The sequence below is a fragment of the Accipiter gentilis genome, chromosome 22, assembly GCF_929443795.1.
Source record: "Accipiter gentilis chromosome 22, bAccGen1.1, whole genome shotgun sequence".
In the NCBI taxonomy this organism is placed as follows: domain Eukaryota; kingdom Metazoa; phylum Chordata; class Aves; order Accipitriformes; family Accipitridae; genus Astur; species Astur gentilis.
This window is the reverse complement of record NC_064901.1, coordinates 12818544-12843281: the sequence shown is the minus strand read 5'-3', so window position 1 is coordinate 12843281 and position 24738 is coordinate 12818544. Positions and strand designations below refer to the sequence as shown.

Sequence of the window (24738 nt, the reverse complement as noted above, 5' to 3'; positions counted from 1 at the left end):
GGTGTACCTCAGTGATTAGCAGGTTTGTGTTTCTTTCAGCTATTTATGGATGCCCAGAAAGCAGTTGTTGGCAGCAAGGACACTGCAAGCAGTTGTAAGTTGCATATGATGGATCAGTTACATCTGCTTTTCTGAGTACTAGACTGACTGTTTTAAAGCACTATGCGCAGGAATGAATGTATGCAGTCTCCTGTTCATAGAAGGAAGGTACTGTTCATAAGTAGTGCTGATATAATTAAAAAACCAGTTTGTAGTCAATGTTGGTCATTGCTGGGGGGCAGGGTTTGTGTTTTTTTTTAATTAATATGAAAGTGGTAATACAGCATTACTTCTAAATTCAGTATCTTCTCTCTGACAGTGGTTGTGACCTTCAAAGCGCATGTGTATACTGCTATTTTTCCTCATGCCCCTTCCCATCCAAAATTCCCTCCCAGCCACCAGTATCTTAGGAACTTCTTGTCCAGAGAGTGGGCTTCTTAAAAATATGATATAAAGCAGGTTAATGATCAGCGTTAAACTGACTGGTCTCAACCTGAAACCCTATTTCTTACCCCAGTGTCTTGTCCTGACGGCTAAGATCAAATGGAAAATTCTTGATTTCCGAATAGAGTTCAAAAATTGTGTGTGGCAGGAGTGTTTGTGATTCCAGTGTTCTTCCACTGATGTTCCTGGATAGGTGATTGATTACCTGTAACATAAAAAATGCTAAAGTGACTGGTTTTAACTTTCAGCCAACGATTTATGTTACTGTTTTAATTTCTGTGATTAAGAGTTTCATCTACCAAAACAATAGGAATCTAGATACGAACTATAACAGTAGGCTGAATTATTAGGTAAGTATTCATTTAGCACAGCTTTATTTCAGGTTTAAACAAAATATATCTGTCAGAAGTGTGATCACATGCAGGGATAAATCTGTGGACATAAGTCTTTGTACTTATTTTATGAGGAATCATATAATTTGTTCGTTTGTCATGAGAAATTAGTATTTAAAGTAACACTGAATATTTGGAAGTTGAAATATTGTAATCTTTCTTACAATTCTGCACCAAGTCTTTGATTTACTTCCTTCATCACCATGCACTATGGCAGCTATGACAGGAAGGTAGGGATATTGAGGGAGAGGATTCCTGGCTTTTTGATCTTTTCTCACCTCCTTGCCATGTTTTTCCTCATTGTTCTTGTTGCCTAGTGGAAGCAAGAAATTCAGGCTTAATTTGGCCTACGCAGCAGACATCACAGTGACTCATAGCAGCTTGGAGGAGTAGCTAACTCCCTCCTGAGGCTCGTAGTCTGGCTTGATGTGTGGGAAACCAACTGAAAAGCAAATGGACATAACAAGGAACACGTGTGTGGGGCTGACTAGGCCTGTTAGGAATATTAGAAGTGAAAGAAGTTAGTGAACAAATAAAACTCTGCAACAGTTTTTTTTCATGCCTTTGATAACATCTTGTGTAGTCATAGTCACCCCCAACACCCGAATCTTGAGTTGTAAATTTTGAATTAAAAGGGTGATATTATGATATTTGGGCATATCTTATGTTTTCTTAATCCTTTAATTCCTCTGTTTCCATAGAGCAAGTGACTGCGTTGTCAACTGGCTCTCTGTAATTAACACAAGCTGCTTACATGGTTCTCTAGAGAAACTGGAACTTCTTTGAAGTGTGTCAGTCTAAAATAGCTGAAGTTCAGAAAGTCTGTATTACATTACACCATTTATATCCTGGAAGACTAGAAAAAAGGGTATTTGAATTTATAGTTATAGGTTTATTCCATGGAAATATTTCCCATGTAATCAAAGACATTTCTGTGCATATTTCTCTGGTCCTAAAGTTCTGTTCTGTTTTCATTAGAAGTTTCTTTTTCCTCCATAATTTTTAGAGATTTCTCCCATTTTTTTAAGCATTAAATGTGATAGATATGTAGATGCATAAGCTGTTACATATGGTAAATATACCTAGCCAGGTAGAGGAGACGAATTCATGTCTATACTGAGCAAACTCATCCGTGATACTAGATCACATAGAATCCACCTATAATGAATGGCTCAGCTGCTGCTTATGACTAGATCAGCACTTACAGCCTCTCATGTCCAAGAAGGGGAGTTTAGACATGAATTCTGCTGCTCATAAAAGTACTTATGTTTGAAGAACAGTCTCCACATTAAGGTGGTGTAGATATACAGATCCTGTGATTTCTGTTAAAAATTCATTTTTAACCATAAGGATCAACATAGTTCTCTTATATAAAACAGAGTTTAGTCTTTTGCTTAAGCAAAACAGAAATTTAAAAAGTGATAAGAGAGAAGTACTTGACATTCCGGCTGGAGAAAATGTTTAAAAAAAAAAAAAATCAAGTTGAAACATTAATCCACTTAGTACTTTTTTTCATTACAGGTTTTCTTGTTAATTCAAATGTCTGTATTTAACATTAAAAACCCCTGTTTTCTCAAAGGTCTGTCTATTCATCATCCTTAAATCTTTAGTGAGGTAATGCTGTCTGTGCCACAATTTCTGTAACAATAGTCTGTGATGCTGTAAGCACAATTTTCAGGGTGAATAAGAAAATCAGTAGGTGACTGAGAAAGGTCATATTAAACAAAAAGTGTCTAGTTAAATGGTGAACGAAATACAAAATAATGGCAGAGGTTTATTGCCAATTCTCAAATATATTAAGGCCTTGGTCCCCTATGCTCTGGGTTCCCTGCAAGAAAATCACTTTATGGTCATGATGTAAATGCAGAGAATAACCAGCTTATGTGAAAGAAATGCATAATGGTGTGAACAAAGAGATGAGAGATAAGAATGTAATTTCTTATGTTTCTTTAACATAAACTTCCTTTGTGGCCTTAAACAATTTGTGTTTGTCTCTAAAAAGACAGAATGCTTGATGTCGTTAGTGTCCTGAAGGAAGTTGTTGTAACAGTCGCTGCTAACAGTTGGTTTCATCTTAAAATTAGAAAAAATATCTTTTTTTTTTTTATTAATTTCAGTTTATTTAATTTCAGTATGGTATTTGGGGTTTAGTTCTGGTATTCTATTATACATTTTATTGTAATGAATTAGATAAAGGACAACTACAGCAAGCAGGATATTATGCATTGATTGAAGGTAGTGTTTTTGTCATTTAATGGTCACTGGTCAATTTGATGTGACCTCAGAGTGCAGAGTGCAGGTGGGCTGCATAAAGTTTTTTGTAAATTATTATAACTAAAGCTATAATTTTATGGATTTGGAAGGTATTGAGCATAGTACTACTTGGAAATCTCAGCATTCTCAGACAAATGGGTTGTGCATGTGCTGATCAATGCAGCAGCCACTTTTCCCGATATCTTGCAGTCCTGTCTGCTGAGATTTACTTTGAAAATATTAAAAGAAAAACCTTCAAACACAAGCAAGCAACAGAAACTTCCTTTGCTTTTCTCTCCCCACTTTAGCTGATGCTGTCAGTCGTACTGTGCCCTGTGAAATAGGAACAAAAAGATAGGCACCTGTTAATGCTGAAGATTTGTTAAGGTGCTTGTGTTCCATTTCCAGCCCTTTTGCTGCCTTCTGGAATGACTTCCAGAAAGTTGTGAGACCTTTCCAACCTTCAGTTTACCTATCCGTAAAATTGGGATAAGAATCCTGACCTATTTTTCAAGCCAAATTAAATTCATTTTTTCTGTTTATAGGCTATTAGCATGAGATAGAGATGCGGAATGGAAAAGAATACTTAATTCCTAAACTTAAATCTGCAAAAAATAACACTTAATGGTAACTGTGCTTACGGCCATATGATAAAATGTTCATGCCTTCCTATACACTGAGGATTATATTATTACAAAGTGAGGGGGAAGAAGAGTTATGCTCCACTTTTTTCAATAAAAATCCCTGCTTTTATTTCCATTATGCATACCATCAATAGAAATGTCGTAATTTTAGGAGACCTGTTGTTTTTGAGTCTGGATGAATCTATTGTAGCAGATACCTGACAATTACACTATACAAAACCATATCTGGATTCCTACATCTGCGTGGATACCAGCGTGCTTAAGAATTCACATACAGAACAGCTTTGGTCCACTCAAAGTAGCAACTTGATTTTTAAACTACATTTTTTCTAGTGAGAAGGTTAATCTGTTATCTGAATGTAATGAAGGCAAGTTCTGTGAATTATTTCTTTTATTGTAGTTTTTATTTTGAAATGTAGGCACCACTATGGGTCCTAGCAATATGATGTTGCAAAGGCCCAAAACAGTCACAGGGTTTTACAAGATGACTCTTGTTATATAATTGAAACACAGTGAAAGAGCAATTGTGTACAGCACAAGAAGAATGACTTTGTATTTTATTTCCATGGTTCTATTTCAAAATATATGAGGCCCTTTGTATAACAGAAATGCCTCTGAGTGTTACTGAATTCACTTTCCTGTTCTCCAGTCTGACTGTACACATGATCTGAAGTTCTGTTTGGCCCAGCTTTTGAACATGAGAGATTTAGATACTAGTCTGAATGAAACACCGAGTCTCAACACCCTGATGCCTTCTGAAAATTTGCACCTGGATTTAGAACTGCTTTTTGGCTTTCTTTTTAATTAAATTCAGTATCACCCCTGCCAAGTTTTCCCCCTCTGCTACAGCGCAGACACATACTCTTATCTGTAAAAAAACCAACCCTATTTATTTTACATTTCTTAGTTTTGTATATATCCTTGTTTTAAGTTTGTTAACAGTTCTAAACTTGAGAATTGCTGAGAATATATTGGGGAAGCGGTGTGCCAATGTGTGTGTAGGCACACTCACCCCCATACCCACCCACATTTGAATAAATATACACTTGTATTGCAGGTATAGTATGCATGCATTCTCAATATATGCTTACTATATATAGTATACAGTGATTGCAAAGCTGTTATAGATCTAGAATAAGTGCTTTGTATTTTAAATTTGTGCTAGACGAAATAGTCTGTAACTCATCAAAGAAATTCTGTAACAAATTTGTTCCTTGTGTTTGCTGATAAGGTGTTATTTGTTTACCATATTGCATTGGTGAATGTGATCCTGTAATAGATTGGTTTTGTAAAAATGAAGTAGGACATTTATTGAGAAAGAATTCATGTTGAATGTCCCCAGCAGCAGCACCCCTAATGTTGCCTTCCTGGGAGGGTGAAAGTGATAAGCAAAGCTATTCATTTCTGTTCTCAGGTAAATGAACTGTAGCTGTAACCTCTCACAGGAGAGGAGTGATCAAGTAGATAAGTTACTCAGGTGAATGCTTCGTAATAGTGCTTTATACTGCTTTGCAATCAGAAAGAATAAGGACTATTTTCTTTATTTCCATAACAGACAATCAAGGGGTTGTGGTATTTTCCTTCAGGAGGCTGCTTCTCTGTGGTTATCCTTTTGTTGTTCTCAGGGAATTCAATGAGTGTTGTGAAGTTAATTCATTTTCTGTAGTAAGTTAACTCTTACATCTTCTGTATTATTTCAATATCCAGACAGTATATGGACTGTTGGCTTGTTTATTCTCCCCATGTCCTTCTCCATCTGTCTCTCTTCCTCACATCTGACATATTTTCACTGTATCAGAATCTTTAAGGTGCTGAAAATCATTGAAATTTTAGACTTGAAGGGTTCTTCTTTCCCTTAAAAGTCTAAAAAAAACCAAATTAAGTTGAAGTGAAGGATATCTGTTCATTTCCCAATCTGGGGAATTCACATCCTTATATGTTTTGAATTACAGGGCTGTAAAAGAGTTCAGTTTCAATGGGAAGTAAAGAAAGGAGGACATAGAGGAATAGGTGGAATGGGGTGAAGGAAGAAGGATTAGAATAATGTGTCAAAACTACATTCAGTATTGTTTTAGCCAATCCCCTATATGTAAAAAACCAGGTAATTTAAGAATTTCTTTAACTGATTTCTTTAATCAGTTTTAATTTCCTAGTTCTAAAAGCATGCTTAAATGCAAAACTTGTTCAAATTGGTGTTCAGAAAGTTTAAGGAAGTCTGTCAACTTTTTATAAACCTAAGCTTTGAGCTTTCACTAACCAATCATCTTGTAAAAAATGTGTAAGCCACAATTTGTCTACTTAAAGTGTTGCATTCATGTAGCATTTCAAATAAATGTTTGTATTTCTCCCAGTGTTACTTCTGTGTGAAAATTACATTTTTTAAACACCATTCCAAGACTGAACAGATAACATGTTTTGAAAGTTGCTCATGACTATGTTTATTGGAAGAAAAGCCTGAACTGTGCTTTTTAGGACCATAGCCTGAAAAAGCCTGGAAGGTCCTATCAATGCACCTATAAAAGTAAATACATAAATAATAAAAAAGGTGCAGCTGTGGTGACTAGATTCCCTTCTGACACCTGGTGGTTAAAGGGGAAAGCTACATAGGGAAATAATGGAGGAGGAAACAGACTACAGTAAAAGGGAATATTGAAAATGATGGGACCAAGGGCTACCAAGGAGGGAGAAAAGATTAAGAAACCTTCACTATTCTGAAATTTAATGAATCAGCTCAATTAAAATTTAATTATTTCCTTTATGCTACAGGGTGTGGTACATCTCAAGAGAGGTAGATTGCACTCAAGTTTTCCAACTTTTATTCTCTAATTACTTTGAAATTGTGTTAACATTATTTTGCATGTTTACACATGAGTTTAATAGGCAAGACTTTTTACGAAAATTATGAATGTAATGGCCGGAAGTGGCTATATAGGTCATTTATCTTCAAAGCTTCTACTTTCTACTAGAAGTTTTAAGATCATGGTAGAGAAAGTTCCTAAACTGCTAATGTGAAGTTTGAGGAGTAACTCATCTATTTGAAAAGTGAGTTATGGACATCTCTGTGGGAAAGGTTTTCATATATGATTTTATTTAAAATTATTCAAGTAGGTAAGTTGTTTTGTTATCAAAGAAGAAAAGGTAATTTTTGCACAGTACAGTTTTGAACACAAATAGAATACTGAATACTATTTCAGTGTGTATACTTGCTTTTTGCAACAGTTCTGGAGAATGAAAATTGCCGTTGAAAACCCTGTGACCCACTGTATCCAATATTCCCAAAGCTGTAGGTTAAATTTTCAGGTCACCAGATATACTAGTGAACACTTGTACCTCTTCTTTCAGAAATGGTGATGAACAGTGCAGCTTGATCAATGTTATGATAAAGATTTACATGACCATATATTGTGTATATTCATAAACATTATTGCTGCTCTGTATTCAGATAATTTCTGCGTGATTATACAACTGAACATACATTAAGCATCGGCATAAATTACATAGGTTGTCCAAAACATGCAGATTTTATTTCATGTTTGGTTTTCTATGCATTTCTATGCATGCTATAGTGTGTATTTTCTTTGCAAAACAGTGGTGCATGCCTCATACTTTACTAATCATTAGTAATATCTTATATGTTTTATTTCTGCCACCCAGTGGCATATGTCATACATCTTTTTTTTAAAAAAATGCATGTTTTAGAAACAACTTAAAAAGCAAAACAAGGAATTCTTGAAAGTGTTCCCACCCCAAACTTGTGTCTTCTAATCAGATTGTATGGAATGAATGTCAGAAGAGGCTAAGCTTTCTGATCTGCATTGCTCTTCTTGCCGTACCAAGCAACATGAAAAGACAATAATGAGTGAGCACCATTGTTATTTCCAATTGAAAATCTTGAGGAATGAATAAAATAAATTATTAATCATTCTACGGTGTGCAATATGCAATTCTGTATACTTATTGAGCTAAGAGCTTTATAGAGATATTTGCAATTTTGTTTTCATAGTGTTACTGCATGTGGCCTATCGTTAACTAAGGAACATCCATGAGATTTTTTACATGATAGAAATTTATTTAAATACTTGCTATTTGATTTGATGGACAGTGCTGATATCTAGGTACTCTTAAGAAATTAAGCAACTCATAAGCAGTTGATAATTTTTTGCAAGACAAAATGATATAAATGGGAGCTGAAAATCCTGACGGAGGTATGTATTTGTAGTAATGAATAAAAAGCAGGGAGTCTGCCAGACTCCCTGCTAGGGTATGTATTTAATCAGTGTAAAAATATAAATTCCCTGCGTGAAGCTTAAATACAATCTTACTTATGCTTTTGTCTCTAGCTCACCTAAAGCTTTACAAGGAGGGACCACCAGGTGGGTGGAAAAGTGTAATGTTGTCCGTCTGTGTCTAGTCTTTGGTCTCTTTTGTTACCGTAAAGGCAGTATTTAACTTTCCTTGATGGAATAAAAATAGTAAAGGCAGAGTGTGCAGTACCTAATAAAGACTACAGAAGTTCTGTAATATAGATGAGAATCTGTTTTCAGAATTCTAGCTTACATTGCTTCAGTTTCAGTGGCCGCCATCCCACTAAAGTGAGTGGAATGTAGGTTGATTTCTTTGACTGTCAGATCCATCCCACAATGCTGAGTGTGAAATTTTTGCAAAGTTAAGATTTGAAGCCTGAGTGGAAGAACATCACAATTGAGAACTGGTGTATTACTTTCTCTTCTTCCCTCCCCCCGCCCCGCCCCCCCATTTCTCTTGTCTGCGAGCAAACTCCAGGTAAATGTAACTCATTTTAGAGATAATCTAATATGCCTAATAATTGCGCTTGTTATAATCTGGCAGGTGCTTATTCTAAAACTCTTTGAAGCAAAGACTGTATGTGTAGTGAAAACTGAGCTGGAAAATTTCTTTCTGAGTTGATGGGCTATAATCCTCTACTGTGAGGTATATCTTACATAAAACTGAGGTAACAGCTAAATTTAAGCAAAAGACAAGGTGAAGTGAATTAATAAATGATGAAAAATATTGTAGCAGCTTACTTTTACTGATTTGAATAATTATTGCATATAAAAAATGGGAACTGAAGCTTTTTGTATGAGAACTGAATTTGCCCTGTTTACTCGTGTAGTACTAGTCAGTTTGGAAGGATGAAAGGGATGATGGCTTTTTACTTTTCCATAATCTTGATGTATTTGGACACACACTGGTCCTGATTCAAAACAAGACCACATTTAACGCTGCCAAAGAAGTACAATAAAATCCCATTGAAAACTGTGTGAGGGCTAATTAGATACTAACTGATAATGCCATTAGCAATGAATCAGTAGGGTTGTCTTCTGAAAGGAAAAGGGGATTTAATTGTGCTTTAAGAAAGGGAATGAACAATATTAACCTCATTTATGGAAGTTTATTTCAGATATAGCCCTTGCTGTGTCCTTCTGCATTTTCTTGCTCAGTTTTGTATCCCACCAAGAGCAGGACACACAGAGCCCTGGCCATTGTTGGATTTCAAATGAAACTTAAGGAACTTATTTTGTACAAACTCTTGTGGCTTGGAAACTCCTGTGAAGCAGCGCTTTCAAATTACTGAATTATTATTGAATGTGTGATAACTAACTGAAGCTGTGTTGGAACTCAGTTTATTTTAAAAGAGGATTTTCTGATAGCATTCCTCTTTTTTTCTACAATGACTTGTCATGTCTGCAGTCGCTTGCTGAAGTAACTGACATAACTGAGTAAGGCATGTTTTGAAGCATTTCTATTTTTCCCTGTGTGTGGGAATGAGAGGAAGCAACATGTTCTGGATAGTCCTGGTATGACAGCTGAGATAGCAGGTGGGTTTTGTGGTATTTTAGGTGAAGACCAACTAGTTTCCTTCTGGTGTCATGAAGGTGGTGAACCTGTGTACTTTTTACAAGTGTGCTGGTTTTTTTGATATTGAGTTTATATAATCCATAACGTACATAAAGTACTCTGAAATTTCAGTCTGCCTTTTTTGCTAAAATAAATATTTGAATAAAAGCTTCCTAATGAGATTCTCAAATGATGAAATACCAACTCCCTAGTGATTAAAACACCCTTTGTGAAAAACGAGAAGTTGTTTCTGAGTCCTTCTTTTAGTGTAATGTATTGCCTCAGTATCTCTAGCCTGTCTTCTCCTTTATTTCTGTAAGTTAAGAAACTTGTCATTACACTGTGTATGGGTCATCATTATTTGTTTAATCATTAAGCAGTTTCCTGTTCTCATGCTTTTCAAACAATTACAGTATAGCAATCTGCTGAGTTAAAACTTTCTAAGGTTTAAGAATTGTTTCCTTTTTTTTTGATCTTTTTTTTTGTAGTTGAGTTAGGAATGCTAGGTGTTGTTGGTGAATATTCAATGTGATTATTTTACAAGACTTATAAACAAATGTTATGACCAGGAAAAACTCTTGATGCATTATATCACTGAAGAACAAGTTAGTCCTTAATTCTACCATTTAGATGGTGATGCAAGTGGACATCACATTAAGAAGAAATAACTCCAAAGGACTTTGAAGCCCTGTCCTATTCCCTTTGAAGTTTAATAATGAGAGTACATTCATGTTTGTTACAGCTGCATGAATACTTCTTAGGGAATAAGACAGTGTTCAGGCATTTTTGCATTGATTAAAGCAACTTATATTGGAATTTGTTAGAATTTCCCTGCACATACCATCAGCGATCTTGGTGTAGGAAAGTTACATTGTCCATATAAACTGTCATTAAGTAGATTTCTGAAGTGTCTGATCTGACAGACTCATCTCTTCCTGACAATTCAATTGCTAGCATTTCCCATTTCCAGAACTTGAAGTAGGCCCTACATTTACAGGACACTGGTGGTGGTGGTGAGGTCCTGGAAACACTTAGGTATTTAGAGTTACAGGACACTCGTGATTTACTGCCTGCCTGGAGACTGGGCAAATGAGCAAGCTGTTATGTTTGCGCATCCCATAAAAATCTCATATTTTTTCCTTCCTTACCAATGGAACACATAAGTAAACAATGTCTTAGAATTGTTTGTGGAACAGAAAAAGAAAATCGTACCACTCATCTCTACCCTAAAAAGCTGGGGTTGTGAGGTGAAGGAATTCTGGCCTACACAACTTCTTGCTTCAGATTTTGAAGGTCTTCTGAATTTGTAACTAAAAAGATTAGAGGTGTGATTATTTGAGAGTTCTGTGTGTTTTAAAGAAGCCAGCTCAAACTAAACCCTCTATTCAATATCCTTAACACCTCGATATCCTAGCTCAACTTTCTCTGTAGAAACCATAGATGCAACACCCTCGGAAGTTACAGGTGAATTGCCCGGAGACCATGTTTATCCTAGGTCACGATAAATGCTAGAGCTGAACAGTTGGGGCAGTAAGTACTGATGGACTCATTCACATTCAGGTATCAAGGGCCTAATAATACTAGAATATGCTGCTATTTTAGGTACTTGGGTTTTATGATTGTTAAGGGTAGATTTGAGCAGTTCTGTGTTATACATTTTATTTAGAAGATTAGCTTTGAGGGCCAAAATTTTAGAAAACACAATGCTGTAAAAATTAGTGCAGTATATTGAATACAACTTCCTTTGTTTCAGATTATTTTGTGTTTAAAAATCCTAGTTATAAAATACAATAAGTATTTAAAAGTATGTCCTTTTTTTATAACTTACATCAGGATAAGCAACCTTTCTCTATTGCCTTACCTTTTTCCCCATATGTAAGTTTTGGTATCTGTCAACTTTTTGGGTTCCAGGTACTTTTGTTTTTAAATTGCTGTTCAAGAAAACATGAATTAAACCTTCTGCTGTCATACCTATACACCCCTTATGTTCTTTAGTGTATTTGTACACTCTTTGCTCCAGCAGATGTGATGTATAAATGGTTGCAGGCATTTGTCCACTGTTTCACAATACATGATACTGTTGTTTTCACACAGTTGACGTCTGTGATTCTATAATGAATTCAATTTCTGCCATCTTAGAGCATTTTAGGCCCTTTGTTCACTTCTTGTCCATCTTAATTATTCACCCATTTTTAATTGTTTGGGTCTGCTTCTTCAGCTTTTCCATTGTGCTTCCACAATAATTCTCTTATCTGTTTACTTACTATGCAATTACAGGACACAGAGTTGCTTCCTCCTTGCAGTGGGCATTTAGTTAAAACACAATCTCATTTCCTTCTTGCAACCCATTACTTCATTGTAGGTGTTAATTCCATGCTTTAACTGGAGCATTTCAAATGTTGTAGTACCATGTGATAACGAAAATATTATTTAAAAATCCTTGCTTTTAGATACAGATTTCTTTCTTTAGTAAATATTACCTTTATATGATCCTTATTGCCAACATACTTTAAAATCATGAAGGAGACTGATACCAAATCTGGAAGTTAGCTAAGAAAGAATGTTACCAGATTTGCACTGGTTCTGTCTTTGCAATGTTCAATGCTAGGCCAAACCAAATGTAGTGTGACTGGAAGTAAAGTTGTGATACTCTGTAATATTGACTATATCTGTGGGTGGCAGAACAGGATCAGGATGTTAGTCTAGTTGATCACTCCAGAAATTGTAGGGGTTCTTTCCCCAAGCACATTCTAAAAACATACAGTTGAACAAAGAAATTTCAAATGTATATGTTACTATCAAATAAAATTTAACAAGCTAATCATTAGGGAAAAGGTAAGACAAAAAACTGTATTAAAGTGAAAATCTAGATGAAAAACTAATGAGATAACAAGTTCACATCCAGAATAAAAGAACAGTATATCTATAAATTAGTGAATTACAGCTTGACTCCAGGGGAAAAAAAAAAAAAAAGAAAAGAAAAATATTATTAATGGAGTACAGAACTGCCACCCAGTGGAAGTGACTAATTTTACATTTTCTCAGTCTCCTTCAGAATTTCAAGAAATGAGACATCTATTTTCTTGTCAACGGAATGTATAATATATTTACTCATTATGGAATTTATTCCAAATTTTCTTGGTTTAATCATAATTATATTTATCTACAATAGAGAATAATGTTTCAAACAATACAAAAAAAGGAGGGTTAGGATTTTACAGGAGATAACATTTAATGTACAGTGAGCATTGCAATGCATATATGGAGCTAGATTTAAAAAAGCTCCATATATCTTTTGTCCTGGGGAGCCCAGAACCGGACACAGCACTCCAGCTGTGGCCTCACCAATGCTGAGTAGAGGGGAAGGATCACCTCCCTCAACCTGCTGGCAAGAGTCCTCTAACACAGCCCAGGACACTTAGTTGCCTTTGCTGCAAGGACATGTTGCTGGCTCATGTTCAACTGGGTGTCCCCCAGGTCCTTTTCTGCAAAGCTACTTTCTAGCCATTTAGCCCCCAGCATGTCCTGGTGCCTGGGGTTGTTCCTTCCCAGGTGCAGGACTTTGCACTTCCCCTTGGTGAACTTCATGAAGTTCCTGTCAGCCCATTTCTCCAGCCTGTCGAGGTCCTTCTGAATACCAGCAAGAGCCTCCAGCTTATGAGCCACTCCTCCCAGTTTTGTACCGCCAGCAAACTTGCTGAAGGTGCAAACACTCTACACTCTGCACATATTCATAAAAGAACTGGAAGAGTGTGACTTGAGAAGCAGAAGCTTGAGCTGATGTGAAGTTAGTAAGAGTAGTAAAAATAAGACCTGAATGCAAATTTAGCATTCTCTCATCAGAATGCAAATTTTTGTCATGAGAATTAATAAAAAAAAGGTAAAAAAATTCTAAGATTGAAAGACTATGCGATAAAATGGCAAAGGAAATCCAAAATATAGAACTAGTAAGAAGTGCACTTGAGGAAAAAAAATCCTAAATACATATAGAGATTAATGAACTCTGATCTGATCATTAATCTTTAAAAACAAGACCTTGATGTTAAAACAGATCTTGGGAAATGTCAGTTCAGTGCTTGGTAGTGATCAAAAAGCAACCAAAGTGGTAGGAAGTAGTAGGAAAGGAATAGAAGATAAAATCTTCTAGATCATCATAATGCCATTGTATAAACGCCCACATTTTGAATTTTGTGGGAAACTGTAGCTTTGTTAACTCAGAAAGGTTACAGTAGAACTGTGAGAGGTTCAGGGAAGGACAGCAACTCTGATCAACAATATGGAACATGTTCCTTATGAGGAAAGCCTATGTAGACTAATATTCTTTCAACCGGAGAAGAATCAGTCAAGGGGGTCAGTCAATTTGGAGATCTCTCAAATCATAAGAAACAGCAAATGGGTAAATGGTGAACAGTCATTCACTGTTTCTTCCAGCACAGGAATTGGAGGCATCAAATGAACCTAACAGGTGCAGATTCAGAATAAACAAAAGGGTCTTTACCTAATGTGCAATTAATTCTTTGCTGTGGGACATTGTCTGCTTGCAGGAGTTTTAAATCAGCAATGCACATTCATGGAAGAGGAATCCACTTGCAAACTATTAAATATGCAAACAACTTCTCTGGTTTAGAAAGCTCCTGAATTGCAAATCAGGTTGCAGGAAGAACGTACTGGAAAAGTACTAGTACCTTTTTGCCATTTTTTAATTTTTTATTTTTTTTTTATTTTTTTTTTTGAGTTAGAGCTGGTTGGAGTTGAATCTGTGCAGTGAGATTGTTTACTTTTTTGCTTGCTTGCCTTATGTAAAGGACTAACGTTTTAAATTGTTTTCTCAGTAATGAAATCCCAATTTGCTTGTGGTCATTTTTCAGGATAGGAGCACTTGCCATCTGATTTGTATCTGATTTGTTTGTTTCAAAAGCCCTTCAGAGTAATACCTACGTTAGGGATAGCTAACTTATGCCCTACAGCCACTGTCTTCCTGGCAGGCTGTTTGGAGACCAGGCAAGTACAACAGGATGTTTGTACAATCATCCTTCTGTTATTCAGCATAATGAAAGACTTAAAACCTCAGAAAATACAAACCCCCTGACGTTACACAAACTAGGGGATGTGCTGGCATGGAATAAAAGTCACCTTGTGACACAAGATCAGCTTGGATCTATAACGTAGGGTGTAAAGAAGAGGGACCCAGGCTCTTTTCAGTGGTGCCCAGTGACAGAACCAATGTGAGCAACACGCTGAAACACAGAAGGGTCCAGCTAAACATCACGAAACACTTTCTCACTGTGAGGGTGACTGAGCACTGGCACAGGTTGCCCAGAGAGTATGAGGATAGAGATTCGTGGAAGCATTCCAAAACTGTCTGCTCATGGTCCTGGGCAGCCAGCTCTAAGGGGAGGTTGGACCAGATGACCTCCAGAGGTCCCTTCCAACCTCAGCTGTTCTGTGATTAGAAGCTTATTTCCATGTTGGTCTTGACAGTCCTTAAGGTATTGCAGCACCAAGAAGTGGGAGGTCATACAGTTCAGTTGAAACCTTGTATCTCAGCTGGCTCTGGGAACTATCTATGTAGGTTTCATGTGTCTTAACTAATAAGGCTGGATGAGTTACAATGATTATGTGAGAATCAGGCTGGCTACACACAGAACTGTATCAGGTTTCTTAAACTCTGGTGTAGTTAATTTGTAACCTAGACAAATCACTCATTGATAATTTAGAGTTTACTGTATTTCTGGATTGTTTCTGTAGTCTAGATGAATCTGTTTAGTGAGTTAAATGGAATTTAAGAACTCGGTAATTTAAAGCATGACTTACATTTTGTTTGCAGAACAGTTCCTTACATTAACATGTCATTATTGTTTATTTTGCTGTTGTGATTTTACCATTCTAAGCAGCATCCCAATGCCATTGCATAATTAAACTTCATTGTTCTGTTGCCAGTATGTTCAGAAACTGATTTTTGGAGTTATATGGATGCGATTATTCTTTCTAGTCAAGTTCTTCAGTGTTTTAATGATTGAGATTGCCGTTTCTGTGTGCAGGATATTTTCTTGGGATGTTCACTGTCCATGTAGACTTATACCAAATTAAGGTGACTTCACAAAAAATGTGAAAGGAATGGACATGAGTTACTTTATATTACACAAAACTATAATTGTGGTGTGATATCTTTTTCATTGTAATATCTTAACGCACAAAAATAAATGTTTGCTTCAGAAGAATTAAAAAGATACTTTGCTGGGTGTCAGCTTCTATCCAATAGATAGTTTCTTCTAGTTAAAAAAGAAATCAAAAGAAGCTTATGCTGTAGAATGTCAGTTTATTGCATAGTAGACAATCTATTAAGTATTTTACACTCTATTGATTTATGATACACTTGCTTTTCTGCAGTAGCAATGTTTTAAGTAATTAATTAAGTTTATTAATTCTTATAAACTAGTACTTTTAAAGCATATTTTTAAAGAATAAGAAAACCATAAAAGAGTTGCTACTCACTATCTTCTGCTTTAGAACAAAGATCAAACAAAGCAATCTCTAGAACTTATTTTTGAGCTTTCAGCTAGGAGAAGTAATGAAAAACACGTGCCAACTTAAATAACTTAAAATGATGGTATCTTGCAAGATGTCTGTCACAAAAATGGCATATACTTAATTTTAAAAAAATTCTTTAACTTTTTATGCTGTATTAAGTTTCATCCATGGGGGGGTTTCCATCATTCTCTGACTGCACAAACATTTGTACCAAGATAAGAAAATAAGCAACAGAGGGTTGGGAATGGGTAGACATGGTGAAAAATCTGCTTTTGGTGCCAGTGCAAGTCTATGTCAGCATATGTGAACTATGACTCTCTTACCCAAATCCCAAAGAATGTTAAGTATTGGGCAATTCCACATAGAAAGTAGATCTTTTGTTTAGATCTGTAGATCTGTATCCTTCTGTTAGCCAAACTGAGAACTGATTGTTACCAGCATTTTCAAAGCCTGCTGTTTGCTTCAGTTACCATGTGACCTTAAAGAGCTGAACTTCAAGTCAGGATGTTCATAAGGTTCATGCCCTGCAAACTGAGTGCTTAACCAGCTGAGGTGCCAGACGGGTCACAACTTTTTCTGGGGACCTGAGGCAGCTCTTTTGTTAGTCCTGTTTAGGTGAATGGATAAGCAGAGCCTGTGTCCAGAGGGAGTATCATCAACCAGTCAAAGGAATTAACAGCAGAAAATCTAAAAGTCCGTAGACCTAACCGGTTGTGATTCCAGCAGAGCAGTCAGGCAATTTTTCCATGCTGGAAAGCTCTAAGTAGAGGCCTATTTAGAGAAGAAGGAGGACTTTAGATAGGTACTATTACTAACTAGTTGGAATCACCTAAGTTTTTTATTTTGTGTCTTGTAAAATATCAGTCTGTTTTCCTTTTGATTTTGTATATCATTTCAGCTGCTTGCATGTAGCTTCACCTGTGTTTGAAAAAAATGGCTTTGCATTAAAAGCTTCCATGTCATACAGATTTCAGGGTGATGACCAGTTATCTTTCTTTTTTTCTCCATGTGCTCTTAAGAGAAAAAATGAAGGGGGGGGGAAAGCACCTAAGCACTGGAGTATTTTACTGGTCTGGTGCTTTGGTCCATGTTTTGATGTTCTATTGCTGTCTTATTGATTCTACTCTTCCAGGGACTCTACAAACCTCTTAGTGTTAGACAACAGTAAAATTTAAAGTCTTTGGACTATTTTCAATCCTTGTTTAAATTAGAATTTGATTCCTTTTTTTAGTTCAGGAAGCAGAAGCCAAGCCAGGGAACTGGAAATACAGTTTTGGATTAATTTTGATTTGGAAGAAGATAGAAGCAGGGCTTTGATGGTCTAGGAATGATCTCCAGTTGCTTGTTTAGGAGGGCTGTAGCTTCTGGGCCAATGTCTTACAGAAGACAGGCGTCTTTTAAATCATTACACAGCTGTAATGAAGGGTCTTCTCTTTCTTCATCTGGCCAAATGTAGCCATGTTATGGATTAAGGGGAACCATAGTATGAGACCGAGGTTCTAGAGGTCCATTTGGTAAATCTACACCTTAACACTTACAGCCATCACTAAACCTGTGTAATCAATGCCCAGCCTCCTCATTTTCATTGCTGATTTAAATTTCTCTGGCTTTGAGTTTCATGCTTTCAATTTTGTTACACCTCTGGAATTTGTTATATTCTCACTAAATGCAAGAGCTATTTAGTACCCTATGAAGGTACTTAAACCCTGTAATTAATCTTCATCAGATAAAATTAAGACAGGAATTCTTTGTATCTCTTGCTGTTGGGTATTTTCCCAGGTCTTCATTTGTATTTGTGATTGTCCTTTATGCAGTTTGCCTGTTGGCCTGGTTTTGGCTGGAATAAAGTTAATTTTCTTCTTAGTAGCCAGTATAGCGCTGTGTTTTAGATTTAGGATGAGAATAATGTTGATAACATGCTGCTGTTTTAGTTTTTGCTAAGCGGTGTTTATACAAAGTGAAGGACTTTCCAGCTTCTCATGCTGCCCTGCCAGCAGAGGCTGGGAGTGCACAAGAAACTGGGAGGGGACACAGCAAGGACAGTTGACCCAAACAAGCCAAAGGGGTATTCCATACCATATTATGTCATGCCCAGTATATAAACTGGGGGAGTTAGCTGGGGGGCACCATGGCTCAGGGATTGGCTGGGCATTGGTCAGTGGGTGGTGAGCAATTGTATTGTGCATCACTTGGTTTAGTATATTCTATTATTGTTGTTGTTGTTATTATTATTCTCCCTTCCTTTACTGTCCTATTAAACTGTCTTTATCTCAACCCAAGAGTTTTACTTTTTTTTTCCTGATTCTCTCCCACATCCCACTGTGGGGGGCTGAGTGAGCAAGCGGCTGCGTCATGCTTAATTGCTGGCTAGGGTTAAACCATGACACCTATGTATAGTGATTGTATGTTTACAGTTCAGTTTAAATCATTGTATTTAATGCATGTTTTTTAGAGTTCACGTGTCTGTGTGCATGCACATGTATGCCATAATATCTTATCAGCTCTACATTTATCTGCAAAGCTAAGCAAAACTAAAATTTCCTCTTGTTATTTCAGTCTGATGTACGTTCACCCCATTTTCCCTCTCGGCATGGAAGACCTCTTTGCTTTATCCTCTGCTCTCAGAAACACCATGGAAAATCTGGTCATGTGGTCTTAGAAAATAATGCTAATTACTGTGTTCAGATTTTCTTTTCCATCACCATTGTAAAAGGTCTTTTATTCAAGAGCCTACATCTGCATTCTGGACCCAGTGGTGGTGTATGAAATAGACTATGCTGAAGGTGGCACGTTGTTTTCTGACTTAATGGAATGTACTTTTTTTATTTTTACAGAGTACCAAGCTGCCATTTTGCACTTAAAGAGGGAACACAAAGAAGAAATTGAAACATTAAAGGTATACTTCTGTAATGATTTTTTTTTTCTTTCCCTGACTCTAGTGCATTTTACAGATTTAAGTAGTGCAAACGTATACTTTCCATCAAATGTTAAGAATTTGTTTCCTTCTAAAAGTTATTTTCAGTTGACTGCCAACTCAATTAAAATTAATCTAGTTAAAATCCATACCTGCAGTCATATATGATGGCAAAAAGCAGTTTTACATGTTTCCGCTTTGTAGTTTTGCTTATTGTTGTGCTCTTAAATTCTTCCCTCTAACTCAGCAGTGCAGTACTTTTACATTTGCTTATTATATTAAGGTACTGGTATTTACCTACTCACTCTTTCTCAGTGAAACATACTTCTGTAGAAGCAGTTTTCTATAATTTTAGACTGAAAATAAGCATGGTAGTTCCATTTGTGAGAGTCTCAAAATTTTGTATTGAACACTCTTTATTGATGCCTGGTTTTGTAAGTGTAAACTTGTCCAACTGTCTAATTGTCAAAATCAGAAATAATGAAGTTTAATGTTAGAACTCACTTTCCCTTGGCATGATTGACTCTGCTAAGCAAAGTGAAATATTACAAGGAAGTGTTTTTATCATAAAAGCAGGAACTTAAATGGCACTATAACTTAATTTGTTGAGCAGTCCTAGTTTAAAGAAAAATTAACAGCATCTTTCTTTTCTCGCCAACTGTGGTATATTCTTAAGCGTAGCTACACTGTGTTCTAATACAGTTCCATATGCTAAATACTTCGTATACATGTCATCAAGTACAAAACATTCCGTATTTTCTTTGTCATCATTAAGGTAAATAGAATGGAAAAAAACAAGTTTACTAACACAGGGAGTCAGATAATCCAATATATTGATACAACAACTGTGTCATTAGGCAGATCACATATAGCAATCATCAGGCTAGTACAAGTACAGTATTTGTATTGTGCAGAGTATTTATATCTCTGTGTCTGCACAAAGGCCAGGGCATAATGGACGTAAAACCTATGAAGTTGAGAAAGCTCAGTGAGGTCTTTAAGTAGACAGGGCTGGAACAATGGTAGCAGCTTGTGGAGTGGACAGGACAGTGAAAGAGCCTGTTGTGTGCAGCATCTCTTAAAATTCAGCACAGAGAAAGGAAAGGTAGCACTAAAGTAAATACAACAGTAATGTACAATAAATATTATTAATTAGAACTCTTACAAAGAGTAGCGTAACTCTCCCACACAAGAACAGTAGATGCACTTATTCATTTTGAGAGGGTATTTCAGAGAATACATAGTCTCAGTGAGAGAGAAAAATGTGTTTTTGCATGTCCAGCAACCCTGGAAACAGTAGAGGCAGAGGAGTCAGGTACTGGCATGAAAAATCACACATCTCCAATTTTATCTTTCATTAAAAGAATGTTCGTCTTGCAGATTTTGTTTCCTATAAGAGTATGTCTGAAAGACACTGGAGGAAAAGTAGATTCGTTTATTTGCTGCTCATAACTTTGAATGACACAAACATTCTCTTTTAAATCAGATATTATTGTTTATCTGGATTATTTGAGTTTTCCTCAAATATCATCACATCTTAATGATTGTGTTTATATGTTATCTTGTTTAGTAGTAAGGAAAATTGTGAATGGGTTGTTTCCAGAAAAGTGAAATTGTGATGTAACTTTCAAGACCATAAAATCTCACCATTTTATATATGTATGTAAATATAATTAGAAATGAGCTAAAATGCAATTTTTTTTCCCCATTATTAGTAGAAGACTTATGCACTCTTTGCAGCAATGTCCTACAGATCACGTTTTCTTGTATTGCATGCATTTGACATTTTCATGTTTGGTACCGTTTTATCTTAAACTATGTTGTTCCAAAAGCAAACCAGAAAAAGTGATAGAATGTTTCATAAGCCTTTTAGGTAGTGGCAGTGAAGTGTAAGATCTATATCATGATGATCAGAAAAATAATTGATTCAGGAAAATAATACTTTTGTTTATTGTATGCAAGACATAATTCAAACAATATTTTTTTATTTCTATTTTGAAGTTACTCATAAGTTACTGGAGACCTTGCACAGAGTTCTGTTTATAAGTTTCTAAGACTAATGATTCCTGGGATATGTGATTTTTCATTTTAAAATATTGAAGGACATAAAAACTTCCTATACCAAAGGCCAGTTGAAGCAAGTATCTTGTCTCCAGCATTGACCAGCAGTGGGTGCTTAGAAAACACATGTAAGAAATACAGAGTGTAAGAGTAATGCCTTCTTTCTGTATGGTGCTTTTTGTTTTGATTTGGGTTTTTTTGGCAAGTGTCTTCTTTGTCTCTTCCTTGTTGCTTCTACTACCACTGCCTCCATACCCCTTCCTTAACAGTGTGCTGCTTGATTTTTGGATCTCAGCCCAACCTGTTGTAAGGCATCAGGTTCATAAAAGACGCATAGTGACTAAATTACTGAGAAATGTTGCCCTAGTATACCATTTCCAGCAATTAGGGTTTTAAGGGTTTCCTGAAACAGAGTCTGCACACAATACTGATGAATATATATATATATATAGTACTGACGAATAAATTGTAGTATCACGTGCTTCTGTGACTTCTGAATGCTATACCATCTGAATAGTGTTCCTGTTCTTTCTCTGTATGTACTTGACAATGAATTCCTTGTACTAGAATGTAACCCATCATAGATGCATCCCTTTCGTTTGTGCAGTTGTTTTGGAGCTCTTTATTTCTCTGGAACATGTAGAATGCCATATGAAAATTTCTATATAGTGCCAGACTAATAATCTAAAAAACATTTAGGCTGAAAATGCTGAATTCCTATATTCTTAATATGTCCTGTGTGCAAAGAAGGTCAAGACTAAGTTACTCATTTTGTGAAGAGAATGTCGAATCTTACTGCAGCATGTTATTTTTTATAGTGGATTAAATTTGAGTCAGATGCTGCTACATGGTCCTGCTGCTTTGGTAAAACTACTAAAGTTTTAGTAGTTTTCTAAATGAAAGGGTGTAATTTCAAACTTTTTTCTTCCTTTTTTTATAGCCTGTCTACTTTTAAGAGGTTCCTTCTCCTGCATCCTTGATGTTCCAACATTTTAAAGAACAAAAATTTTTTTCTCCATATCTCTGTTGTTGGCCTTTATTATTTTGTCTTTAATTTCAAAGGACTTTTCCTGGGTTTTGTGATTAATTTAAAAAATATTGCTTTTCCCAGAAATCATTTCAGTCTGTAATATTTAAATATAACAGCAAAGGGACATGATTTTTGTTCATTGTTTATGTTACCAGCATTTACATTGGTAAAAATGGAATGCATTAGAGAAGGCCAGACGTTGTCTGTATACTCTCTTTCTTGTGGCTTTTCATTATTTGAAGGAAGGGAAAGATGTATTTTAAGATTAAAAAATATGAGCTACTACATACATATGGAACTTTATATTATAAAATTTCATATGGGAACATATAGGGAAGTAAAATTGTTTTGTGATTTAATGTAATACCTTGTTGCATTTTATTCTTTAACGGTATAATAGAAAAATATGGTGGTGGATCCCAACTATTGGAAATGCTTGGGTTAAATGTGATTTTCTACTATGCACTGAAGGAACCTACAGACAGAGATTTCTCTACCACCAGCTCTTTTGCAAACTGTTCCAATTCTCGTATCTTGTATTTATGAAGAAGGTTGATCATCATTCCTTCTCTGAAAAAGATTAGGAGTGAGACCTTTATTCTTTGTTATTCTTAAAATGGCTAGAAAATTCTTAACCATCTATTAAGCTAATGAGCTGTTCAGGCTTTTCAGCCCTGGAAGGTATGTGTAGGGGAAAGTTCTCAAAAAACTATTAAACTGTCCTCTGAAGGTGAAAGCAAGCAAAGTGATCCAGAATCTGTCCCTTGAAACCTGTATGTAGTGGCTTATAAGGGAGAGATCTGTTTACTCTTTAGCAATAGAAAGCATCCTATACTTCTGTACTGTTTTTGTTGGAAGTTATTTGTTTCTTTGACTATGTGAATGAAATTCCTAATGGATTTTTATTCTGTAAGATTTGTTACTGCTATGTACTTCTTCTTTTATTCTATAAGATTTGTTACTACTACTCCTATAAACTTCATATGGAATACCCAGAGTACAACCAGAGCTTTACCCATACCACCAGTTTGAAAAGGTTGGTGCTGATTCTGTAGACAGTTGAAGTTGCAGCAAACGTAGCAGTCTTGAAGGATGTAGAACAATCACTGGGTAGGAAGGATGAATGACAGTATTGTGTTGATTTTATATTGTCATCTTTATGTTATCACAGTAACTTGAAGCTTCGTTCCTTTTTTTGATGTCACTTGAAATCAAGTTTAGTCATGTAGCGTGCATATTAATTAAATTAAGATTACAACATTTATTACACCAAGTCAATTATTGATGGATCTGTACCATATCATATTGCATAATAATTAGAATAACTCATAACATCTCCTAACGGGTTCATTAATGTACATAATTCAACTGAATCCTCCACATGAAGATAATCTTTAGAAAGGGTAATATAGTAGAGATAAATACTTATTTTTTACCCATTTACCTTTAACTACATTTATTAGTTGCTGTGTTCAAAGCATTTCTTAAATTTTTCACCTAATATTTACAAAAAGTGAATGATTGATTTTTAAGACATTCAACTATTTTCTGTTCTCCACTGTTGAATTTTTTACTTTTCCTGCTTCTGCCGCTAGATGTCAGCTAAGTCTTTCAGAAGAAGTTCCCAAAGCCTGTCACAGCTTTTCTATATGTGTGCAAATTTCATACTTCCTTCTAAACTGTGAGAGTATGTGTGGTGGTAACATTCTGCCCACTATTTGTGGATCTGGCACAGTCTTAGTTTTAGGTCAGAAATTAGCTTGCACATTATGGAACTAGAATTGAAGTTGCTCAATAGGTAAGTAGTAGCTGTTATCACCTTAAGAGACCAGGTCTATGGTATCTAATAACTAAGTAAGTAGATGACAATGACTTAACATTACATCAAAATACTGTAAATGGACTCCTGACTTCTGAGAGGAAGGAATTAACTTGAAGGCAATATTCTGATTGCAGTACTTAATCCAACACATAACTGCACAAGGGTGCAGCACACCTTTTTTTTTTTTCTGTAAGTTCAGTTGATACAATGAGTAACAATGTTAAGTTTTTTCCCTAATTTCTTCTTTCTTCCTTTAGCACAAGGGTACCAAATATCCCTTCATCTTCAGTTACACAAACTTTGATACTGCTTTTGGAAGGTGGAATCAAAGTCCTAAGCTGGCCTGTAACACTGTACCCTATACATGGATCTTTCTCTCTGATACAGGTTATTAGGCTTCCACCAACTCACTACATCTTTTACATGTTCCCAAACTGGTAATAATAGTGTCTTTAGCCATTAATCACAGGTTGTTATGATAATATTACTGTATATTATATGATGCACATTATGTAATATACTCTATAAGAAATAATAATAGATATTTGATCACAATAAAATATAAACTATAGATAGCTTGTAAATTATACCATAAATAGTATATAATAAAATAATATTTCTACATCTCTTGAAGTATCTTATTGCAAATTTTAGAAGGAAGTACCTGTAGTTGCATCTAACACAGTTATGAATGTACTATTGAAACTTAAGAAATCGTGAATGGTAATGCAGTTGGTGTATAACCACCT

General features: G+C 35.7%; 1 protein-coding gene across 1 annotated transcript in view; it reads left to right on the top strand.

Moving 5' to 3' along the window:
* Positions 1-24738, top strand: part of FMN1 (formin 1) — a 145266-nt gene that overhangs the window by 5358 nt on the left and 115170 nt on the right. The window contains exon 3 of the mRNA XM_049825227.1: positions 18997-19058. Coding sequence (XP_049681184.1) covers positions 18997-19058 — 62 coding nt within the window. The remainder of the gene's footprint in view (positions 1-18996; positions 19059-24738) is intronic.